This window comes from Hibiscus syriacus, unplaced genomic scaffold, assembly GCF_006381635.1.
Source record: "Hibiscus syriacus cultivar Baekdansim isolate YM2019G1 unplaced genomic scaffold, ASM638163v2 tig00006731_pilon, whole genome shotgun sequence".
Lineage (NCBI taxonomy): Eukaryota > Viridiplantae > Streptophyta > Magnoliopsida > Malvales > Malvaceae > Hibiscus > Hibiscus syriacus.
The window spans coordinates 139500-161527 of NW_024062108.1; the positions used below are offsets into that span (position 1 = coordinate 139500).

At 33.4% G+C, this 22028-nt stretch overlaps 1 protein-coding gene and 1 long non-coding RNA gene across 2 annotated transcripts; one reads left to right on the forward strand and one right to left on the reverse strand.

Moving 5' to 3' along the window:
• The first annotated feature begins 1324 nt into the window (after positions 1–1324).
• On the forward strand, positions 1325–4121 carry LOC120201004 (fasciclin-like arabinogalactan protein 15). Its single transcript, XM_039201699.1, has 2 exons — positions 1325–2746; positions 3898–4121. The coding sequence occupies exons 1-2, from the start codon at positions 1435–1437 to the stop codon at positions 3957–3959; spliced, it is 1374 nt and encodes a 457-aa protein (XP_039057630.1). The 5' UTR covers positions 1325–1434; the 3' UTR covers positions 3960–4121.
• A 13078-nt stretch (positions 4122–17199) lies between these two features.
• Positions 17200–18557, reverse strand: LOC120200991. The gene is made up of 3 exons (XR_005523622.1): positions 18396–18557; positions 18025–18083; positions 17200–17414 (listed from the first exon to the last, which is right to left on the reverse strand). It is a non-coding gene; the product is annotated as an uncharacterized LOC120200991 (long non-coding RNA).
• Positions 18558–22028: the final 3471 nt, after the last annotated feature.

The following is a 22028-nucleotide window of genomic DNA, read 5'->3' on the forward strand; positions in this document are numbered from 1 at the left end:
TATAAATGCGGCAATATTATATCTGCAAAAAAAATAACTGAAACAAACCTGATTAAATAAATTATATATGAACGAAAATATAACACAATAATTTTTTTACGCATCAACGTAAATAATTTAAATAATATAATTTTATATTATTATCTGTACCGCAAAACTATTTTGATTTATGTTCATGCTTTTCAATTTTACAAACACAAAAATTAATTGAAAATAATTAGTATAATATTTTTTCAAATAATCATAATAAACAATAAGTATAAAAAAAATTATAACAAAATTTATAACGAAAAATCGCACGAACTTCTAAATCAAATATGAGAAAATTACCAAAATTATTACTCGTTGACAGAATTGTTGTATTAATTTATAAGTTGAGATGAGAGATGTGAGAAACTTAACCGGTAGTGAATGATATTTATAACCATATAAGGCGCGGTACCTGCACCGCGCTATATATAATTATTTAGATAAAATGTATAACGCGGTCCACGCTAGATATAATTCATACCTAGGTATAGCGCTAAGCAGGGGCAACGCTATACCAATACGTGACGTATAACGCGGATTAGGGGACGTGCTATACCTACGTGTAAGTTATGTCAGCTTATAGCACGGTACAAGGGACGCGCTATACCTCACGTGACGTCAAATCAACATATAGTACAGAATAAGGAGCGCGCTTTATTATTACGAGTGTTAGATCGAAAAATATAACCTGATCAATGTTAGATAAATAAATATACCGGTCACTTGGGGAAATAGAACGTTTGGAGGGGAAACTGAAAGGGACAAACAATCGAACGGTGGGAGAGGGGTCGCCCGGTGACGGCAGCGGGAAGATTAAGGCTTGGGGTATCATAGAATACCGCATTTTTCACCGGCCACTTTTATTTCATTGTGGGGGCTTAGGCTTAGGCTTAGGCTTAGCGTTAAAAGCATTTTTCTATTCCCTTTTCTCTTAATTTTTGGACACCGACAGCTTGCCTTTGCCTTCACTTGAAGCCAGCTTTTGTATTAGCCTCAGCTTCCCTTCTCCTTCACATGCCTCTTGTTTTCTACCCACCGCTTTTATTAATCAAAAGCATCAAAGCTCTTAACATTGGTTGGCTCAAGTCTTAAAAGTCTTGAACTAAGAAGCCGAGCCAAGCAAAACAATGTACTGACAAAGTGGCAGAACAAGTCTCCATTTTCCCCCGCGTGGTCCCCTCTTCCAGCCTGTCTCTTAACTCCACCTTCTCTCTCATTCACATACCTAGAAGCTTTCACCTCTTTCTTTTTCCTCTTCATCTCCATTGTTGGTGTTTGCTTTTGTATCAAAACTCCACATTTCTTCCTCTTGCATCTTATTTCACTCAATACCCACCAAAATCTTCAAATATCTTGTGATTATTTTTCTTTAGATTGTTTGCTTTTCAGTTTGCTTTGAGCACCATGGGTTCTTCTATCTATGGTGGCTCTTCTTCCCAGATCTTCTTCATTTTATCCTCCTTTGTTTCCCTCTCCATAGCTGCATTGCCTCATAATCCATCTGGGAAATCCTTTGCTTCGTCTGGTTCGGGTCAGATTAACTCCAACTCAGTCCTCGTTGCTCTTCTTGACTCGCATTACACCGAGTTAGCTGAGCTGGTGGAGAAAGCTTTACTTCTCCAGACTCTTGAAGAAGCGGTCGGCAAGCACAATATCACCATTTTTGCTCCCAAAAACGAAGCCTTGGAGCGTCAACTCGACCCCGAGTTCAAGCGCTTCTTGCTTGAACCCGGAAACCTCAAGTCCCTCCAAACCCTTCTCATGTTTCACATTATCCCCAAACGGGTCGGATCCCACCAATGGCCCGACCCCAAAACCGGCTCCGTCAAACACGCCACCCTCTGCGACGACCATATACGCTTGTCTTCCAAACCCTCCGGCAGAAAAACTGTTGACTCGGCCGAGTTGTTCCGACCTGACGACGTGATCCGACCCGATGGAGTCATCCACGGGATCCACCAGCTTCTTATTCCTCGTTCCGTCATAGAAGATTTCAACAAGAGACGTAATCTCCGGTCAATCACCGCCGTATTACCCGAGGGTGCGCCGGAAGTAGATCCTCGCACTCATAGGTTGAAGAAACCGGCGCCGGTGCCAGTTGGAGCACCACCGGTACTCCCAGTCTACGACGCCATGGCTCCGGGTCCTTCTCTGGCACCGGCACCGGCTCCTGGACCTGGCGGACCTCGCCATCATTTTGACGGCGAGAGCCAAGTCAAGGATTTCATCCAAACTTTATTGCATTACGGCGGGTACAACGAAATGGCCGATATTCTAGTAAACTTGACGTCTTTGGCAACGGAAATGGGGAGACTAGTTTCCGAAGGATATGTTATAACAGTCTTGGCTCCCAACGATGAAGCTATGGCGAAGCTTACTACCGATCAGTTAAGTGAGCCAGGGGCCCCAGAGCAGATCATATATTATCATATCATCCCCGAGTATCAGACCGAGGAGAGTATGTACAATTCGGTTCGGAGGTTCGGGAAAGTGAAATATGACACGCTGCGGCTGCCACATAAGGTAGTGGCTCAGGAGGCTGATGGTTCGGTGAAATTCGGGCATGGCGAGGGATCGGCTTATTTGTTTGACCCTGATATTTATACGGATGGAAGGATTTCGGTTCAGGGAATCGATGGGGTTTTATTACCGTTAGAAGAAACCGAAACTGTAAAGAAACCAGCAGCTGTTAAGGTTGCCTCCAAGCCCAGGAGAGGTATTATTCTTTTTCCTTGTGCTAATTTAACTCTGTAACTGTTCTCTATTCATTTGGTTAGGTTATCCAGTTAATTAATTCTTGTTAGGATATAAACTCACAAACCATGCAACTTTGAGCTGTTAGTTGATTCGATCTTAGATCGAAAAATTATCCGTTGCCGATTGTTGACACATACCCTTGGGTATATATAGACATGGGATATTTCAGTCGGAAAAGATTAGTATTTAGCTTCGAAATTAGTCGATTGGGTGTATGTAAGAGAATGGAAGATTGAGGTTGAGGGATTGATTATTTAGAAGTTGGATGGTTGATGTTTTAGGTGGTGGGACAAATAGGAATCATGGCATAGTGGCCTCTTTTTGGTGATGGAGGCTTAACTTTTAAGCATATGTGACTGGATGGTAAGGAAACCCGGGAGCGATGCGAACTTTACTTAGCATTACAAAAATGAACAAATAGCATCTTGCCGTATCAAGGAATGAGCACATAATTGGATGGAGGGTGAGAAAGGTTTACACGGGACATCAGCATCGTTCTTTTTTCCAGAAATTGCAATCAATCTGTCATTAGAGAGAGATGAATGCTAAATTTGTTATAGTGCTCAAGTGGCTTTTGACAATAAATGCTAAGTTTGGCTTTCGGGTAAGGACTGCCAAGACGTAGAATTTAAGCTTTGGCAAGTGAGAAATTGTAAAAGGTGAAGAATTATTTGTGAGAAATCAATAGGTCTGAAGAACCATCTTTAACTAATAGGTCCAAAATGTTTGTCGAGTTCGTTTCCTTGGCTGTCGATGAATCCATGTGACCAGAAACACCCGAACAGGGCTGCCTAGCTGTTAGCCACACTTGTCTACCCCACCACAACTTCATTGCCAACATAACCTTACATATAATTAATTCCCATGCCTTGTTATATGTGTTTTCTTATCATTAAAGCTTTCGCAATCAACTGGCAAGATTTGTTGTGTAATTGAACTATACTTATTATTAGCTGACCTTAATTTTATATGGGGATTTGGTGGTTGGGATGAGTTTACCATTCAATTATTTAATTTATGCCGCCTTGTTTGTTTGGTTTAATGAATATGCAAGTTGTTCACTTGTTTTTCAGTTTGACTTAAATTTTGTGTTCCGATTCGATTACGCAGGGAAGTTGTTGGAAATCGGATGTTGGATGTTTGGCACGCTTCGATCTCGGTTATGTCAATAAATATGCATGACATTGTAGTGTTGAGATGAAAAAAAATAGAGAGAAATGATAGGAAAGGAAACAAAGGTGAACAACAGTTTTTCCAGGTAAAAAATGCAGTTGTGAGGGTGGGTTTTTGAAGGGCCTGGTGAATGGTTGTTGGATAAACAAAAACAATGAAAAGAAGACATCCCCAGAAAAGAAAGAGTTTGGTGTTGTTTTGTTATAAATACTGTAGTTACATACCATTTTTTAAAATTGTTTTTGTGTATGAATCACTGCCACTTATTTAATATAATGCATAATAATAATAAAAGCATGAATTGCCTTGGGAAATTCAAGTTTATTTTATGATCGTATAGTTGGTTCAGTCGTTCGTTGTTGGCCTGTTTTGTCTTGTCGAACAAGTTGAAATCTTTTCCTATTATTCTTTAATCATTTTGGTGTGTCTTGTACTAGTTGTATGGTCAATAATATGGTTAATAATGGCAAAATAATATGGGGCACAATTGATGTGATAATGGTTCGGAAAACAAAAAGAACGACTTATATGGAATGTTGAGAATTTTTTTTCCTTTCAGTTGGGATGTATTAAATAGTGAAGGGGAAAGATGCATGGAAGTAGTGATGTATTTTAGAAGACGAATGTATGAAAGTTTAACATTATATTTGTTGAACTTTTCTGTATGGTTGGGTTTAGACGTCATGCGAAAAAGAACCTGTAGTCCCGACCGACTTCGTAAAATCGTTAAACAATAGGATTCATTCCACCTTGTTGAGGAAATAAGCTCTCTAACACCTTAAATAAGTCAAATGTTTTACAACCATATTATTCAAGGGAATTTGCCGATTAATTGTAGTAATGAACATCAAAATTTATAAAGACATTAAATAAATGGTGGTTTTTTGAGACTCTGGGGGCAATTTGCAATAGGTTGGATGGTTTTGTAGGTTATTTACGAGTGATTAGGCATTTTAGCATCAGGGTGGGGAAAATATAATGTGAAAAATTGGGCGTATTAGTTTGAGAAAAATCCAATGAACATGGAGTGTTGGTACGACAGTCAATGCTGCTATTGCCAAAGGTGTCGCTGGAGACAGGCTGTAGAGTTTGGGTTGGCTCTTTGGCTGTGCTGTGCTGTGCTGTGGAAATCAAATTATTGCTGTCAATCCATCCCCCACCTCACACACATGTTTAATTTAGTTTTAATCATTCGTCACTAAAAAAATTAATAATAATATTGATTTGTCATTGTAATAAAAAAAATATAACATTAGATACGATTTAAAAAATTAATTAAATGATCAAAATAAAATCACAAAAATAGATAAATGACTAAATACATAATATTAGTTAAAAATTATAAAACCAATCCACCTTGAGCTTAGGGGTAGCAATCGAGTGAGGAAAACAAAAAATTGTGGGGATATGAATCGACGGGGATGAAGAATAATCGAAATCTTTACCAACAAAGATGGGGATGAGGGAAGTTTTATCTCAGAAGCTCAAATGGGACGGGGACGGGGATTGCTATATTCGAACCGTGGGGATAACCGAACTGTACCCATGTGAATAACTGTGGGGATTCCCGAAAAATAATCATAGGGCTTCCCGATATTTTACAAAAATAACCGTGGGGATTCTCAAAAAATATCTGTGAGATTACGTGTTGTCACTGTTATATCTCAAATGAACTAAAATTGAAGTTTAGATCTTTTCTCATTTAATATACATTGATTTGTTGAGATTAAAAATAGTTAAGATTGTACATATACATTGGGTGTTAGATGAATATTAACGTTTGAAACTTTTATATTATAAATAGAGATCAACTTGAGACAATATGATATATCTTACAAGTTTTAGGTGTTGTATTGATTTAAAAATATTTGTTTATTTTTTAGATAGGGATTAACTGAAACCCGTAAGGATCCGTAAAGGACGAGTATGAGGACAAAAAAATCCCCAAAACATATAATGGGGATTCTCCAAAACTGTACCCGCAATTGTTGGGGATGGAAGGGGAATTGTCAATTTAATTTTGACAAAAAGACATTTGAGGTCCCTGAACTTTTTTTTAAAAATCAATGTAGCTCTCATCCTATTTTTTTGGATCAATATGGCCCTCAAACTCGAAAAATGAATTCGATATGGCCCTTTGACCAACGTTTTTCGTTATTGACCAAAGGTTCCGTTATTTCACGCTATTATAATTTGGGTAAATTACATCATTCATCACTCAACTATTTTATTCTCTTCTATTTTGGTCATTAACAATTTCGGAAATCCTAGAGACTTCAGTGATTAAGGCTGTATTTAACCCATTTTACCTCAATTTCTCTAACTTCTTTCCTTTCCCTCTCGCCGCCACAGAAGTGGGTTTTGTAAGTGGTTCAGAGAAAAAGGCACCACCAATGTGGGCTGCCTAATTCATTTTCTTCCTTATCGACGAAATGTCATTTAAATCAGATATTCGAGTGTTGGTGCCCTTGTTGAGTGCATGTAAACTGCACTCAGAAACCAAATTAGCGGAATCTGCAGCCGAGAAGCTATTAACAATGGAACATGAAAATGCCAGAAATTATGTTTTACTATCAAACATATATGCAGCCGCCAGGAAGTGGGAGAAATTGCTAAAATGAGGAGACTTCTTAAAGAGAAAAGACTAAGGAAAGTTCCCAATTGTAGTTGGCTACAACCATTGTATTAAATTGCGGCCGCAACGCAGTGTAACGGCCGCATCGTAACGGTTTTAAAGGTCACCGCGACGTAATATTAGCACAACGCGATTAAAAAACCCGCATCACGACTGTTGCGGTCTAAAACCGTTACTTAACACCGAAAAAGTTATAAATTGCGCCGCATCACCGCAATACTGCAACAAACTTTTAAATTATCCGAAATATAAAATTACATAGATGAAATATTTACATTTAATTCTTAAAAATGGATTATAAATATATATCATTAGTAATATTGTAATAGTTATGTTTAAAACTAGTAACTTAAATATGAATTATTTAAAATATTTATTCACGTTATTTTAAAACTAAACCAATTTTTCTTTAAATTGAATAATTTCTCATAGTTAAAATTGATTGAATTAATTTTAAATTAAATTCTTAAATTAACATTAAGTACCATAATTTTATGTTTATTTATTATTATAAAATTTTTACATAAAATAAAATTTCATTTTATGATACTATATTTTTAAATTGAATTTAAAAAAGTAACAAAAATATTTCTTCTTATTCTATATTATAAAATGGATTGCTCAGCCATAAAAACCAGAATGTTGGGTTGGATTGATGTACCTATTCATAATACAAAATAATATAAAATAAAAAATACATGTAAATAAAAAATATTATAAATAAAATAAAAAAATATGATTATTGGACAAATAAATTTGACCAAAAAAAATTGTAAGTAAAATTAGTAAAGCATGTAGTAGATGATGTAGGTGTGTAAGAAAGTACTGAAGCAAATAGTAGAGATTTTTTTGGAAGTATTAAAATAATTGAAAAAAATGAATTTAAAAATTAAAATTTTAAAAAAAATTCACAATCAAAGTAAGAAGTAAAGAAGGCAAGGAAGCATAGAAACTCTAGTTTCAAAGTGTAAGTAAAAGTAGTAAAGCATGTAGTAGATGATGTAGGTGTGTAAGAAAGTACTAAAGCAAATAGTAAAGAATTTGTTTGGAAGTATTAAAAATAATTGAAAAAATGAATTTAAAAATCAAAATATTATAAAAAATTACAACCAAAGTAAGAAGTAAAGAAGGCAACGGGAGGAAGCAGAGAAACTTTAGTTTCAAAGTGTAAACCTTTTATCTTCATCTTCTCCACATTTTCAAGAGATAAGTTCTTCAAAAAAATAGTTTTTTCTCCACCATTTTAAGAGATCAATTTTCTCCTTTTATTCCAACTTCAAGTCTTGTTCGTGGTTCATCTTAACTCAACATTGAAGTGAAACAAGTAAGATATTTATCATTATTTTGTTTATTATTTAGTTTAAAAATTAAATTTATCTTATTAGTTGAGTTTAGGATTATTATAGGATTGTTATGAAATTATTATATCTTTTGGTGTTAGTTATAAATTTATTTTATTTGTTTAAAAATATATAAAGAATGTCCAATTGGTCATTAAGCCTTTCTATCAAATTGGTTTATGTGCATGTATAAGAAAAAAAATGCCACGTTCAAAAAGTAAAGAAGGTGAAGCTCCTAGTGATGATTATGGTTGGAGGTGGGGAGAACCTGTTGAAGGTCATCGTAATAATGTTAGATGCAAATTTTGTGATAAAAGTTATTAAAGAAGGAATAACGAGATTGAAAGAGCATTTGGGTGCAAAAAGGGATTGTAGAACCTTGTCTAAATGTCTCGGCCGAAGTTAGAAAAAATATTGCTCAACAACTACACGAATTTCACAATGAAAAAACTTTGAAGCAGAAGAGGAAAGAAGAATTAGTGGAAAGAATAAGATTATGAGATCATGGAAATTATGATAACAGTGATTCTGAGGATGAAGAGTTGACTATTGCAAGATAAGAAAATATAAGATCCAAAATGGAATGGGAAGAAAGACAACGTCGAAGAGCAAGAACTAGTGAAGATTCAGTTAATGAACCTGGGGGAGGTAGTACTTATGGATCTCGAGAATTCAGAAGATCATTCAATACCATTGATTCTAGAAGAAGTGGGAGGGAACATCAGTGGAGTAATTTTGACTCTCTTGGAGCTAGATTGGCAAATATGGATCTCATTCTTGAAAAATCAAAGAGTTTGAAGCAACCAAAACTCGCTGCAAGCTTTTTGAAAAATGCAAAAGAAAAGTTAGGAAAATAAATTTCAAAAGTAATATTGCATGAAGTTTTACTGGAAAGAATTGCAGAGTCACCATTTCTACAGCCCGTACTTCAAGTTGTAGCTGAAGTTGGAAAATCAGTTAGGGGTCCTTCAGCTTATGAGGTGACATGAGTGTATTTGGAAGAAGAGTTCAGAGAAATACAAGAATGGGTGAAATAGTTTAAGCCTATCTGGGAAGAAAGATGTGTGACCATCATGTGTGATGGGTGGAAAGGGACTAGAAATCAACATATAATCAATTTCTTGATTTATAGTCCTAGAGGTACCATTTTTAGAAAATCAATTGATGCTAGCAGTGTCACCTCTCGTACTACTGAGTATTATTTTGATATAATGGACAAAATGGTGGATGAAATTGGTGAATAAATTATTGTTCAATTGTTACAGATAATGAAACAACAATCAAAGCCGGTGGTAAGATGTTGATGCAAAAGAGAAGGCACATGTATTGGTCAGCATGTTCTGCTCATTGTTTAGATCTTATTTTGGAAGAAATTGATAACAAAAAATGTGTGAAAAATGTATTAGATCAAGCAAAAAGGATCACTTCTTTCATATACAATCATACATGGACAATTGATTATATGAAGAGATATACCAATGGTATAGAACTCTTACGGCTAGGGATTACTAGATTTGCTACTAATTTCATTACTTTGGAGAGCATTGTTAGAAGCAAACAAGCACTCAAAGAAATGGCGACTTCTGCAGATTGGAAAAGGTTTAAGTATGCAAGAAAAACAATTGGATTAGAGATGATGGAAGTCATTAACTCCACTCAGTTTTGGAAAAAGACAGGTGATGCCTTAAAGATCCAAGAATCGTTGGTTAAAGTATTAAGAATGTGTGATGGTGATGAAAAATCGACTATGGGTTTTATTTATGAAGCTATGGATAGAGCAAAATTGGCGATTCAAAGAGATTGTCGATATTACCAGAAATATTGGGAAGTAATTGATAGGCGATGGAGCAATCAACTTCACAATGATTTGCATTTTGCTGGTATGTTATAAAACTTTTAAATTAAAATTGTGATATGTTGTATAAATATTTATTATATTATTTTTATATAGGATATTTCTTAAATCCACAATTTCTATACGGAGGCAATTCCATAAGTGATGTGATTTATGAAACCATGAATGGGGGTGAGAAATGTCATACAAAGGATAGAGCCCAACTTGAATGATCATATTTTGGAAATGAACCAAATATGTTTTAAATTGTACACCTCAACTTCAACACATTGCTGTCAGAGTTTTGAGTCAAACAACCTCTTCTTCAAATTGTGAGCGCAGTTGGAGTACATTTAATATGATCCATACAAAGAAGAGAAATAGGCCCAAGCATAAAAAGCTTCAAAAATTAGTTTATGTCCATTAACATATGAGGTTGAAGCTAAGACACATGAAAAGAAAAAGTGCACAAGAGTTAGAAATGAGTTTTAATCCAATCAAACTTGAAAATATTTTTGAAGATGTTCCACTAAATGCATGGGTTGAAGAAAGAGAAGATGCTATGTTCGATAGTAAAAAAAATTTCTCATGGTTGCTTGAAGAGTTACTTAATGAAATAGATGAAGAAACTCAAGGTGAAGATATGCATGACATATCACCTACTCCATCTAATGATGAAAGTGTTCAACTATCGAAGTCAAGTAGTGGTGATGATGACGATGGTGATGGTGTTGGTGGTGATAATGAAGGTATACACCAACTAGAATATGTGCACACTTATTCCAATACTTTTTATGGAGATCAAGGTACGTCTAGATATCCTTATGCTGATGATTCGGGTTTGTATAGAACAAATACATCTATTGGTTTGCAAAATAGAAGAGACGAGGGTGATATAACTAATAGAAGGATGAGAGAACACTTTTATGATTCATTTGCAGGTTCATCATCATATAGTTTAGCTACAAATGATAATAAAATTAGTGAATCATCTCAGGGTTCTCATTCCAACCAACCAAATGCATATTATCCACCTTACCTTGAACAAAATCCAAGTTATGGATATTTTGATCATCATTTATCATACAACATGTTTCCTACCAATGATGCATCTTATGATGCACACAATGTGATGTCTTCACATAGAATAGGAAGGAATCAAAACCAAGACAATGATGAAGATGAAAATGCTTTAGATCCACCACACCATTCATTTTGGTGGTGAAGAAATAGAACTTTGTATTTGTATTTATGTATTTATTTTCTTTTTAAGTTATGTAAAATGAATTCTCTTATGTTAAAATATGAGAAATTTGATATGTTTTTTAATGAGATTATTTATATGTTTCCTACCTATTGTTATTATCTACCATGCAGGAAAGTCAAATAATAGCACTATATTAAAATGTAGTTGTAAAATGTATAAATATAATATTTTAGAAGTATTGCGATTTTTTAGGAAGAAATCACGCCCGCGACAATCGCAACACGTTATGTAACGTCCGCAGCATCCGCAACTGCATCACCGCAACCGCGACAGATGTCGCAACCACTATTTTATACTATGGCTACAACTAAATGGACATGTACATGAATTTCTTGTTGCTGATAAATCTCATCCAAAAGCAAATGACATATATGCTTTACATGGAATCCTGGAGTTTTCAATCAATGAGGCCAGAGAATTCAACTGTAGGGAAAGTATCCTAAATGCTCATTCATTGGTGAATCCACAATAGATTTTAGCTAGTTCTGGTCATCCTTTAACACTTTGAACAAATAGTTACGTTGAAGATATTGCTGTAGTTGGCACAAGCAAGAAAATGAAGCAGGCAGTCCACATTGGTCGTGCTTTTTTTCTTTGAACCACTTACAAAACCTATGCGACGAGGAGGAGGAGAGGATAGAAGTTAGAGAAATGGGTGGTAAAATAGATTAATTATAGCCTTAGTCCCTGAAGTCTCTAGTGAAATTGAAAACTTTTACAATTTAGTGACCAAAATAGAAGAGAAGAAAATAGTTGAGTGATGAATGGTGTGATTTACCCAATTTATAACAGCAAGAATAACATAACCGTTGGTCAATATTGGAGTGTGTATAATGCTAATGTGTGCATTGAGTGAGCTTTACTCTGTGTGTGTGAGTTGTTATAGTTGTTAAGAATAGTGACATGAATTTTTTTATGGATGTTGTTACATGTAGTTGTGAGATTGGGTAAACTTGAAGTCATGACTATTATATAAGCTAGTTGTGCTGTAGTTACAGAGATGGAATAATAATAAAACCATATGCCTAAGGCCAACGAAAAATCCAAGATTGAGGAGACCATTATCTCCGACGATGACTTCAACTTAGAGAACGTTAAGGAACCGATTATCGTTGTTGTAGTTGTCACCGCCATTCACATGTCGAGGTTACTTTCACCATTTTTCCAGCAGAAATTGTCGAGTCAATCCAAGAGACCAAGAGCATGAAGAACGATAAGAAAAAGAAACAGAAGAAGGAGGTGCAAGTCTCCATCACCAAGATGTCATTCGTCTTCTATCTGAATGCCAAGAGGTACATCAATGAGTTCAACGAGATTGAACTTTGCGGCTTAGGAATGGTTATTCTTACTGTTGTCACCATAATTGAGATATAACGACATCGACTGTTCTCAGCACCCATGAGGATCGAAAGGGTCGTCAGATCGAGAAAGCTAAGATTGAGATAGTGTTGGGAAAAGCTGAGAAATTTGAGGCCGTCTGGAGTGCGGTGTTGCAATTCTTTGCAAACCAGGCGACAACGACAGTAATGAGCCTCCATTATAAACTTCAATCACTCAAGAAGGGTAGTAATACAATGCGGGTTTACCTTACTCGAATTAAAGAGGTTTGCGATGCTCTTGCCTCATGTGGAAGTTCGATTCCGTCGATAGAGCATGTGGTTAGTATTTTGAAGGGGTTGCCGTGTGAATACCAACCATTTATGGCTGTTATAATTTCCATGAGGGAATCACTTTCCCTGGAAAGCTTATGTATTGTACTTGTTGATGTCGAAACCCAACTTTCTGGGTTTGATACTCAAGTTGAGACACTTTCGATGAGTGCCAATCTTGCTCAAGGAAAAGCGGTTGATCCTAACCATGGTTCGTATGTTCATGCATCCAATCTGTTCGACCAAATGTTTCAATGATGTTGTTGGTATCTGGTTTGTTTCGCATTGTTATAAAATAGATTTTTTTAAGAATTATTTTTAATGTTCATTCACATCAAAAGTTTGTATCGATTCAAGTCCAATGGAATGAAGCATCGCACTTCTGATTCAAGTCGAACGGAAGGAGGCATCGCACTTTGATTCAAGTCGAACGGAATGAGGCATTGCACTTTCGATTCAAGTCGAACGGAAGGAATCATCGTACTTCTGATTCAATTCGAACGGAAGGAGGCATCGCACTTTCGATTCAACTAGAACGGATGGTTTACTAAATCATTGTCCAAATCTTCGTTTGAGCAATTTCGACCCAAAGTGCATGTTTTCTCATTTGCTCAAGGAAAAGGAAAAACGTAGGGAGAATATTGGAGTGTGTAGAATGCTAATGTGTGTATTGAGTGAGCTTTACTCTGTGTGTGTGAGTTGTTATGGTTGTTAAGAATAGTGACGTATGAAGTTTGTTATGGATGTTGTTACAGGTAGTTATGAGATTGAGTAAGCTTGAAGTCATGGCTACTATATAAGCTAGTTGTGTTGTAGTTACAAAGATGGAATAATAATAAAACCATATGCTATTCATTTCTTCTTATTCAACTTCTCAATAGTCAATGACGAAAAACATTGGTTAAAGGGTTGTATTGGGTTCTTTTTTTGAGTTGAAGGGTCATATTGATCCAAAAAGTATGATGAGAGTCACATAGATTTTTTTGGAAAGTTTAAGGACCTCGGGTGCTTTTTCCCTTTAATTTTTAATAAATTTAAATCACGAGATATAGCAGGGTAACAAATTGCCATAAAATTAGGATCACGACAACGTGAACTTACTCAACAAACTGGATCTCTTCCATCGTTAATGAAGTGAAGATTATTTATTTATTTATTTATTTCTAAGGTAATGACGTGAAGATTGAATTTTAGATATTTGGTTCATTTCCCCTTAATCGGTTGTTTGTCGCCAAAATTTATAACGAGCATATTTTTAATTGTCAAATGTTAAATAATTTTAAATGATTAAGATTCATCTATATTTAAAATAAATGTTTTAGTTTTATATTTTTTAAAATCTCCAAATTAATAAAAATAAATAAATAAGATTATCTCATTATTAATTTTTTCAACAATTTTTTTAATTTTTATTGTTAATTTTATTCGTATAATTTCACTCGTCACTCGTCGTTTTTATTCTTGAATTTCTTTACCGTACTAAATAGCAGCAGGGGATAATTGGATATCAAAGTCGATGGTCCGACTACTATTTTGGATATCAAAGAGAGACTTAAAATTACATTTCGAAGTTTGTAGTTTGACTATCTTCTAACAAGAAAGAAAATTCGATTAAGTGAGGTAGAAGAACAACGAAAGACTGCAAATAGAAGAAAGTTGAAAGACGAAAGCTTCTCTATGCATTCTATATAAATAGCTTGGAGAAAAGTCTGAAAATATTAGGGTAAACTACTTCAAATACCACTCACCTTTAGGCTCGGGCTCGTTTATGCCACCAACGTTTTAATTTTGTCAATTTTAACACTAATGTTTAAGTTTAACTGTAATTATGTCACTCTGTCGTTAATGTCTTAACGGCACTATGACATGACATCTCCACGCCGTGACGTTGTTGACGTGGCCCCCTCACCAAAACGACGTCGTTTTGGCATGACTGTGTTGGTGCTAAAAAACCGCAAAATAACTAGTTTTGTTTGAGAAAATTTAGTAAATAATGCATTTGAAGAGATTTGATCTCATATCCTTTTGAAATAAAGGTTATTACTTAACCACTATGCCAACTTAAACTTTTTGATATAATTTTATAAACATAATATACATAACACGAGTCAACATTCCAAAAGTTATTTTCTAAAAAACCCATGAAATTATTAAAATTTCCAAAAAAAAAATTCCTTAAATTCCAAAAAAAATAGGGAGTCAATAACGGAATATATTTGATCAGTTTGATACATTGAACTTGTGTTATTGATTTAATTCCCTATGAAGCATGTTCTAAATACTCATTTGGAGTCAATAATAAAAGTGACATCAATAGTGTTATTTGAGTTTAAAGTATATTAAATAACATGAAAATCTTGAATTTTTTTATGTTGTTTTAATGATTCTAATTTAATTTTAATGTGTTAAATTTATTGGTAAAATATTATAAGTGATTAGGTTTAATTTTCCGGTCATTAGGAGGGTTAATCTCGTGTTTTAAGTCAAAAACAGTGTTGTTTGGAATATGTTTCCTGCCCAATTTTACAAAATGTGCAATTTAGTCCATGAACTGAAATTGTTTAAAATGAGAATTTCTGCTCATTTTATTTTAGAATTTACAGAATGATTTTTAACTTTCATTATATTAGTTTACTGAAAGTTTCAGATTATTATGTAAACTTTATAATTAAGTGGTTAAGAACATTTTTCTAATTAGTGCAATTAAGATCAATATCTTAAAAGTTTATTTTTTGGGTTTATAATCAAATTATATATATTTAAGTGGTTAAAAATATTTGAAATAAGTCAAAATTTATTATGTGCATTAAAAAAGTAAACAATTTGATATTAATAGTTTTCATCATGATTAAATTATCATATTTCGAATATAATATATATTATAATAAAATAAACTATAATGAGTATACTTAATTTAGGATAAACTACTTCAAATTCAACTCATCTTTAGGTTCGGCTTTGTTTATGATTTTTTGGAATTTTTAGGAATTTAAGAGTTTTTTTTTTAGATTTTCTGGAATTTAAAGTGTTTTTTTTGGGAATTTTAATAATTTCATGAGTTTTTTAGAAAGTAACTTTTGGAATGCTGACTTATGTTCTATATATTATATTTATAGAATTAAATCAAAAAATTTAAGTTGACATAGTGGTTAAGTATTAACCTTTATTTCAAAAAGGTTATGAGTTCACATCTCTTCAAATGCATTATTTATTAAATTTTTTAAAACAAAACTACGTCGTTTTGAGGTTTTTTTTAGCATAAACACAACTATACCAAAACGACGTCGTTTTGGTGAGGGAAGCACGTCAACAATGTCACAGCGCGAAGGTGCCATGTCATCATGTCGTTAAGCCATTGACGGCGGAGTGACATAATTGCAGTTAAACTTAAACGTTAGTGTTAAAATTTGTAAAATTGAAACGTTGGTGACATAAACGAGTCTGAGCCTAAAAGTGAGTGGTATTTGAAATAGTTTACCTAAAAAATTATTTAAAAAAATTGTGTAATGCGCGTGAATTCTAGCTCATAGTTTATAGGGTTTAGCATCAAAATCAATAAAATTTAAAACCGATTTGAATTAAATTATGTAGTTTGATTCGGTTTTGTTTTAAAAAATAATTATACAATTTAGTTATATTTCGATCTTTTTCATATTGGAACTACTTGTACCGAATCAAACTGAATTAAAAATCATAGAAGAAAATAAATATCCAAAACAAATTCATTTTTAATTTATTATAAAGACAAATTCAAATAAATAAAATCTTAAAACTAATATTATATTTTTATGAATTTAAATTTATATATTTACACTCGATTTAAGCTTTAAGTATACTTTATTTGAATATTGAGTTTGAAAAATAGTGAAAAGTAAAATATCACAAAATTAAACCGAACCAAACCAAAAACTGTGATTTTTATGTCATTCGATTTTGATTTTTAAAAACCCACAAAATACGGTTCGATTCATATTTTATTGAAAAACTGAACCAAATACACCCCTAATATTTTCAGCTGATTATGTTTGCATCACTTTTTCTAATATTTTGTTCGAAAAATAATTACAAAGAAATTCAGACACTTAAAGAAACAAAGAAAATAATAGCAACAAATATTAACATAACTTGTTGTTGGGTCGTTTTGTTTTCTGTTAGAAACGTGTGCTATGCTTTAGAAAGCATATAGAGATAAGCCGAGAGAGGAAGGAGGAAAATAGTGACGATGCTCACACACATTTTATTAATTAGCTTGTAATATTTTAAACGGGACTAGACAATATATATACAAGTAATTCGTTGATTCAGTTGGTGATCTACGATGTTTCTTTTATTAAAATTGATTATGAAAAACGATTAAAGATATTGTCAAAATCTTTGTTTATAACTTTCTCTGTCATTTTCTTGTTTGAAAATCAAACGCAAAGCTTATTTTCCTTTCAAACGTAAATATTGGTAAAACACAAATATTATACATGGATGAACCTAAATGGCATTCATATACAAGCCCTCTAAATTTTGAGACCCTACGACGGATCATATTCAACACTTATCATTGAACCGGCATTACTTAACCGTCCCACAACAAATGAGAGCTAAAGATGCAATACACGCAACCTACTTTGCATTCATTAAACAGAATACGAAAACATCCCAATGTTACAAAACAACCTGTATACTCCTAACATCTTTCACTTTGTTCTTATTTACCCTTCTTTTATATATGTCCTCACTGCAAATGAATGTTAATTGAAGAAAACAAATTATCAACCTAGGTTACAGTTAAGTAGCATTGTACAAAGTTAAATCCTGCAGTAAAGGATGTTACATGTGGAACGTTTATGTAATAAAATGAAAACTTTTAACACAGTTGATAATTTCCTTCAAACTGCTAATAAACATGGCTTAAACCAGACCAAGAAAAGGACGAAGCCCAACATTGCAAAATCAATTTTTCTTGTCACTTGAGAAAAAAATATTGCTTTCTAAACTTTGATTTAACCTCCTATAAGTCTTATTAAGATCTAAGCCGTAATTTAAGATCAAATAATCAATCAATTACCCATGTATGGGTACCAACTTGAAAGTAAAATCATTTTCGAAATCTTCTCAAAATTGAAAATTAATTCGACAAGATTTAGTTCAAATCAAGATACTAACAAAATTTTAACCATAAAGATAGCTGATGAAGGTTTATAATCAACGGAAGATGGATAATAAGAATCCGCCATGAATGAGCTTGAAAAAATTATTAAAGGTTTGGTATTTTCAGTTTAGACCGTAAAAATTGAATTGTAAAACATCAAAATGAACAAAAATCAACCAAGAAATATATTTGTTACCTCAATTCGGGATTTCCAAGTCTGGCAATGAAGCTCCTCATACCCCTCTCTATTTCCAACTGAAAAAAAAACCGTACAGATTTTGGATCAAAACGTAAACGAAACAAACAAGAAGAGGAAAGAAACAGTGTAAAGGCAATTACATTTTGAATATATATTGCAAATAAATCTATAGATTCCTACAGTTCACAGGAAAGAAATTTCAGATATGCCAAAATAAAAACACGATTTAACATAAGAAAATGACAGATCAATAATAAGAAATTAGAAACTCCAAAGCAAAACTTGACCAAATGCAAAAAACAAATCAAACGAAAAACAAAATCAAATACTGGAAAAAGAAAAACCTAAAAACGGATTGAATATTTAACCTTGTGCGAAGAAAAATAAATAAAGAGGAAGTGTGTTGAGAGATTTCGGGTTTTTTGAGGTGGTTTTCTCAACCGCTGCCTACGTTTGGAGTTCAAAAATTGAAAACAAAGGGTAGAGGAAAGGGAGTTCAATGCGGCGGAAACAAAACAAGTAAAGGAAAGGAATTGATAATTTGTGGCGTTTGTAATTAAAAACGCTATTAATGTACTAAAAACTTGAGGCATTTAATAAAAAAACTAAGGGTGTAGAAAGTTAATTCGACCGGTAAAATTGACTGAAATCGACTCAAGTTAAAATTATTTTTGACATGCGTTGTGACGATATGAAATCGATTCGAGTTGAAATTAGTGTTGACCTGAACCTGAGTTAGACTTGGAAATTGTGGATCTGAACCTGACCTGCACCCGACCTTAGAACGTCATGAACTCAAATTGAACCGAAAATATGGTTCCCGAACTCCAACTGCATCCGACTGATATGAACTCGAACTCGAGATTGACATGGTAAATAACTGATATTACCCGACTTATTTTCAACCTGATCTGTTATGAACCTGACTTGTAATTGACTCAACCTGTAAATGACTTGATTTGTTATTGAAGTGATTTGATATATGTCTACCTTATAAGTTAGAATTTATAAAATTATGAATTTATGATATTATAGTGTTACAAAATACATCTTCATAATTTAAGGTATATAATTAATTATGAACATTAAATATATATATATATTTTTATATTATTTATAAATTTTTATTTTATAAATATATTCAAAAGTTCTATTAAATTAATAAATTGAAATGGATAAAGTAAATACAAAATAATTTTTTTCAAAATTTATAACAAATTATTAATTGAAATTATTAAATTATTAAATTAGATTTTCATATTAATTATGATTATTATATAAAAAAATTATTTATAACCATTAAATTAATTTTATTAAATTGAAAATTAGATTTAATTGTTTGTAACACCTAATTTAGGGGCTAAATTTTAGAAATTTTAAAGTGGTGAATTTAATTGGTATTTTGGAAGAAATTGAGGATTAAATTGTAAAATGTCAAAGTTGGCAGACCATTTTAGGAAGTGCAGGAAATTTAGTGACCAAACTCATATTTTAACCATTTTTCTTTAGGAGATAATTATAATCTCTCTCCCGTATGTTCAGCAGAAATTTTTTCATTTTTTCTCTCCCCAGTTAATGATTTTAAACTCTGATCTACTCACTGTCCGACCACCGTTCAACGAACCAAAACCACCATCGTGTTCGTTATCAAACGATGAACAAAACCCCTCAAACCTCTCGTCGTGAATCGGCGTCGTTCGTCTTTAATTTCATTCAAAAATATCACCAGTTTTAACTCAATTTCTGTTGGTTTTCCGTCGATTCACGTCGATCCGGCCACCCGTTTTCGACACATCCTGCACCATCGTGTTCCTTGCATCGTTTCGAGTCCACCGGTGTCCTCTGTGTCTCCGTTATCGTCGATGCATGGAGGGGTGATGAAGTAAAGTTTTCGATGTTTCGGAATCGAGCTTTACACCATTCAAAATTGTGAACTGAGCTTGGTAATTGTCTCAAAATGCCTTAAAATAATTTTTAAAAAATTTTGGGAAATTTTCGGACACCGTAGCACTGTTCACGCGTCGCCCCTGCGAGTGGGGGAACTTCGAAAACTGTTGGGGCAGTTTGACCCAATTTTGACCCGACCCGTTTGACCCGACCCATTTACCAGACCCAACCCGTTGACTGTTGACCATTGATCGCCATTGACTGTTGACTTTGACCGAAAAAAGTCAAAATTTTTGAAAATCCATATTTTATGTTTTTCGACGTCCTGAGTCTGATTCAGAAGTCTGTTTCATCAAATTCAAACCCGATAAGCTGTTTTCCATGATTTTTCACCCGATTCGATTATTTTTTCGTAATTAAGCTCCACTTTTAATGAAATTTCTGTATATATGTATCCGAGGAATTATTGGAAGTTGCTTTCAAGATGGAGGGCGTTTGAATGGAATTTATATTGCCGATCAGTATGGAACAAAAATCAAGGTAATACATTACTACCTCTTTATGCTTTATGGAACATGTTGATAATGGATAAATGCATGAATGTATATGATTGGTCTATTATGCATGTTTGATTATGGATGGATTTGAACCTAATACGGTTTAAGTGATAAATTAGTTAAGATTCTATTGAATTACAAGTTCTGTGATTAAGTGATAACAGAATTAGTCCTGAATATGTAAATTATAATTTATCTCATTAAAGGTACATGGATGATAAATTATGAGAATACTTCGATTAGGTAAAATTACGAAAATACCCTTATATTGTAAAAAGACAAGATTTGACCATGGAAGATGGATAAGGGGTTTTTAAAGACATATTGATCTAATGAAACTACTGATGTGCATAAGAAATGCTAGTTTTACTTAGGAAATTTGGATAACCAGTTTTTAACCCCAAGAGGATTTATACAAGATACTAGAAGTCTGTTAAGGAATCGTTTCGAGATTAGAGAATGTTCGGGAAAGCATTTAACCATAAGATCTCTAAATTATAGTTATTTTTGTTAAGAGTTAATACTGAAATTATTTGGTTAAGAAATTACAAAAATGCCCTTAAAAGGTAAAAATAGTCTAAGTTGACCCTGAATGAGAAAGTACTATGACGATTCGATTTTAACTCGATAAATTACGGATTTAATTATTAAGATCCTGTCTTTGTACATAAAAATTCATGATAACCTGATTGTAACTTCTAAGAAGGCAATGGACCAGAAAATCTCTGAGTTAAGAATAAATTATCAATGGTGCTCTTTTGACAGAATTGTTCGAAATGACTGAAATAAATGATAAATTTAAATTCAATAATAAAATCGGATGGAAGGAAATGATTGAAGTACACTGGATCTGTAAAATAACCAGAATACCCCTGGAATGGATATGGCCCAAGAATATCACCAAGCTCAGGAATGATTGTATATCCTCGAGCTCTGAAATGAATGGAATAAAACTAAACACCAAAATGACCAAAATACCCTTATGGTTTAAACTAAGTAAATGTTTTGGATTAATTAAGGAATCCAAGTAAATATGAGTGTTGTACTACCCTTAAAAGTTTTGGAACACAACTTAAGTGAGTTGATCAACCTTAATGATATGTCAGTACCTGAACTAAATAGATATTATTGAATGTGTGTTCGTCTACTCAAGTTTGGCTCGATGATAATTTTGGAAGTATTCAGCTCAGCTCAACTCTAGATCGCATTCAATACTAAGAATTGGATATTTGTTCGACAAATCAACCATGAAGACTGAACTGAACTAAACTGAAGTACAATATGTATCTGAAATTTAGAAACGTCTAAATTACTCTGGAAAATCCTGAAGTAACTGGAATGGACTTGAATGCTAAATGAACTAAGTAACCTCAAGGGTTGAGGATTAAGTAAGTGATTGGGATAAGCTTGGAAACTCGGATGAACTTACATGATGTATCATCCCTATGGATTATGAACCATAAATCAAGAACATTGACATTTCCTGGTATAGTTGAAACATGGAAATGAAATAAAGACCATTAAAATATATGTTCGTCTCCTTAAGATCTGTTCAAT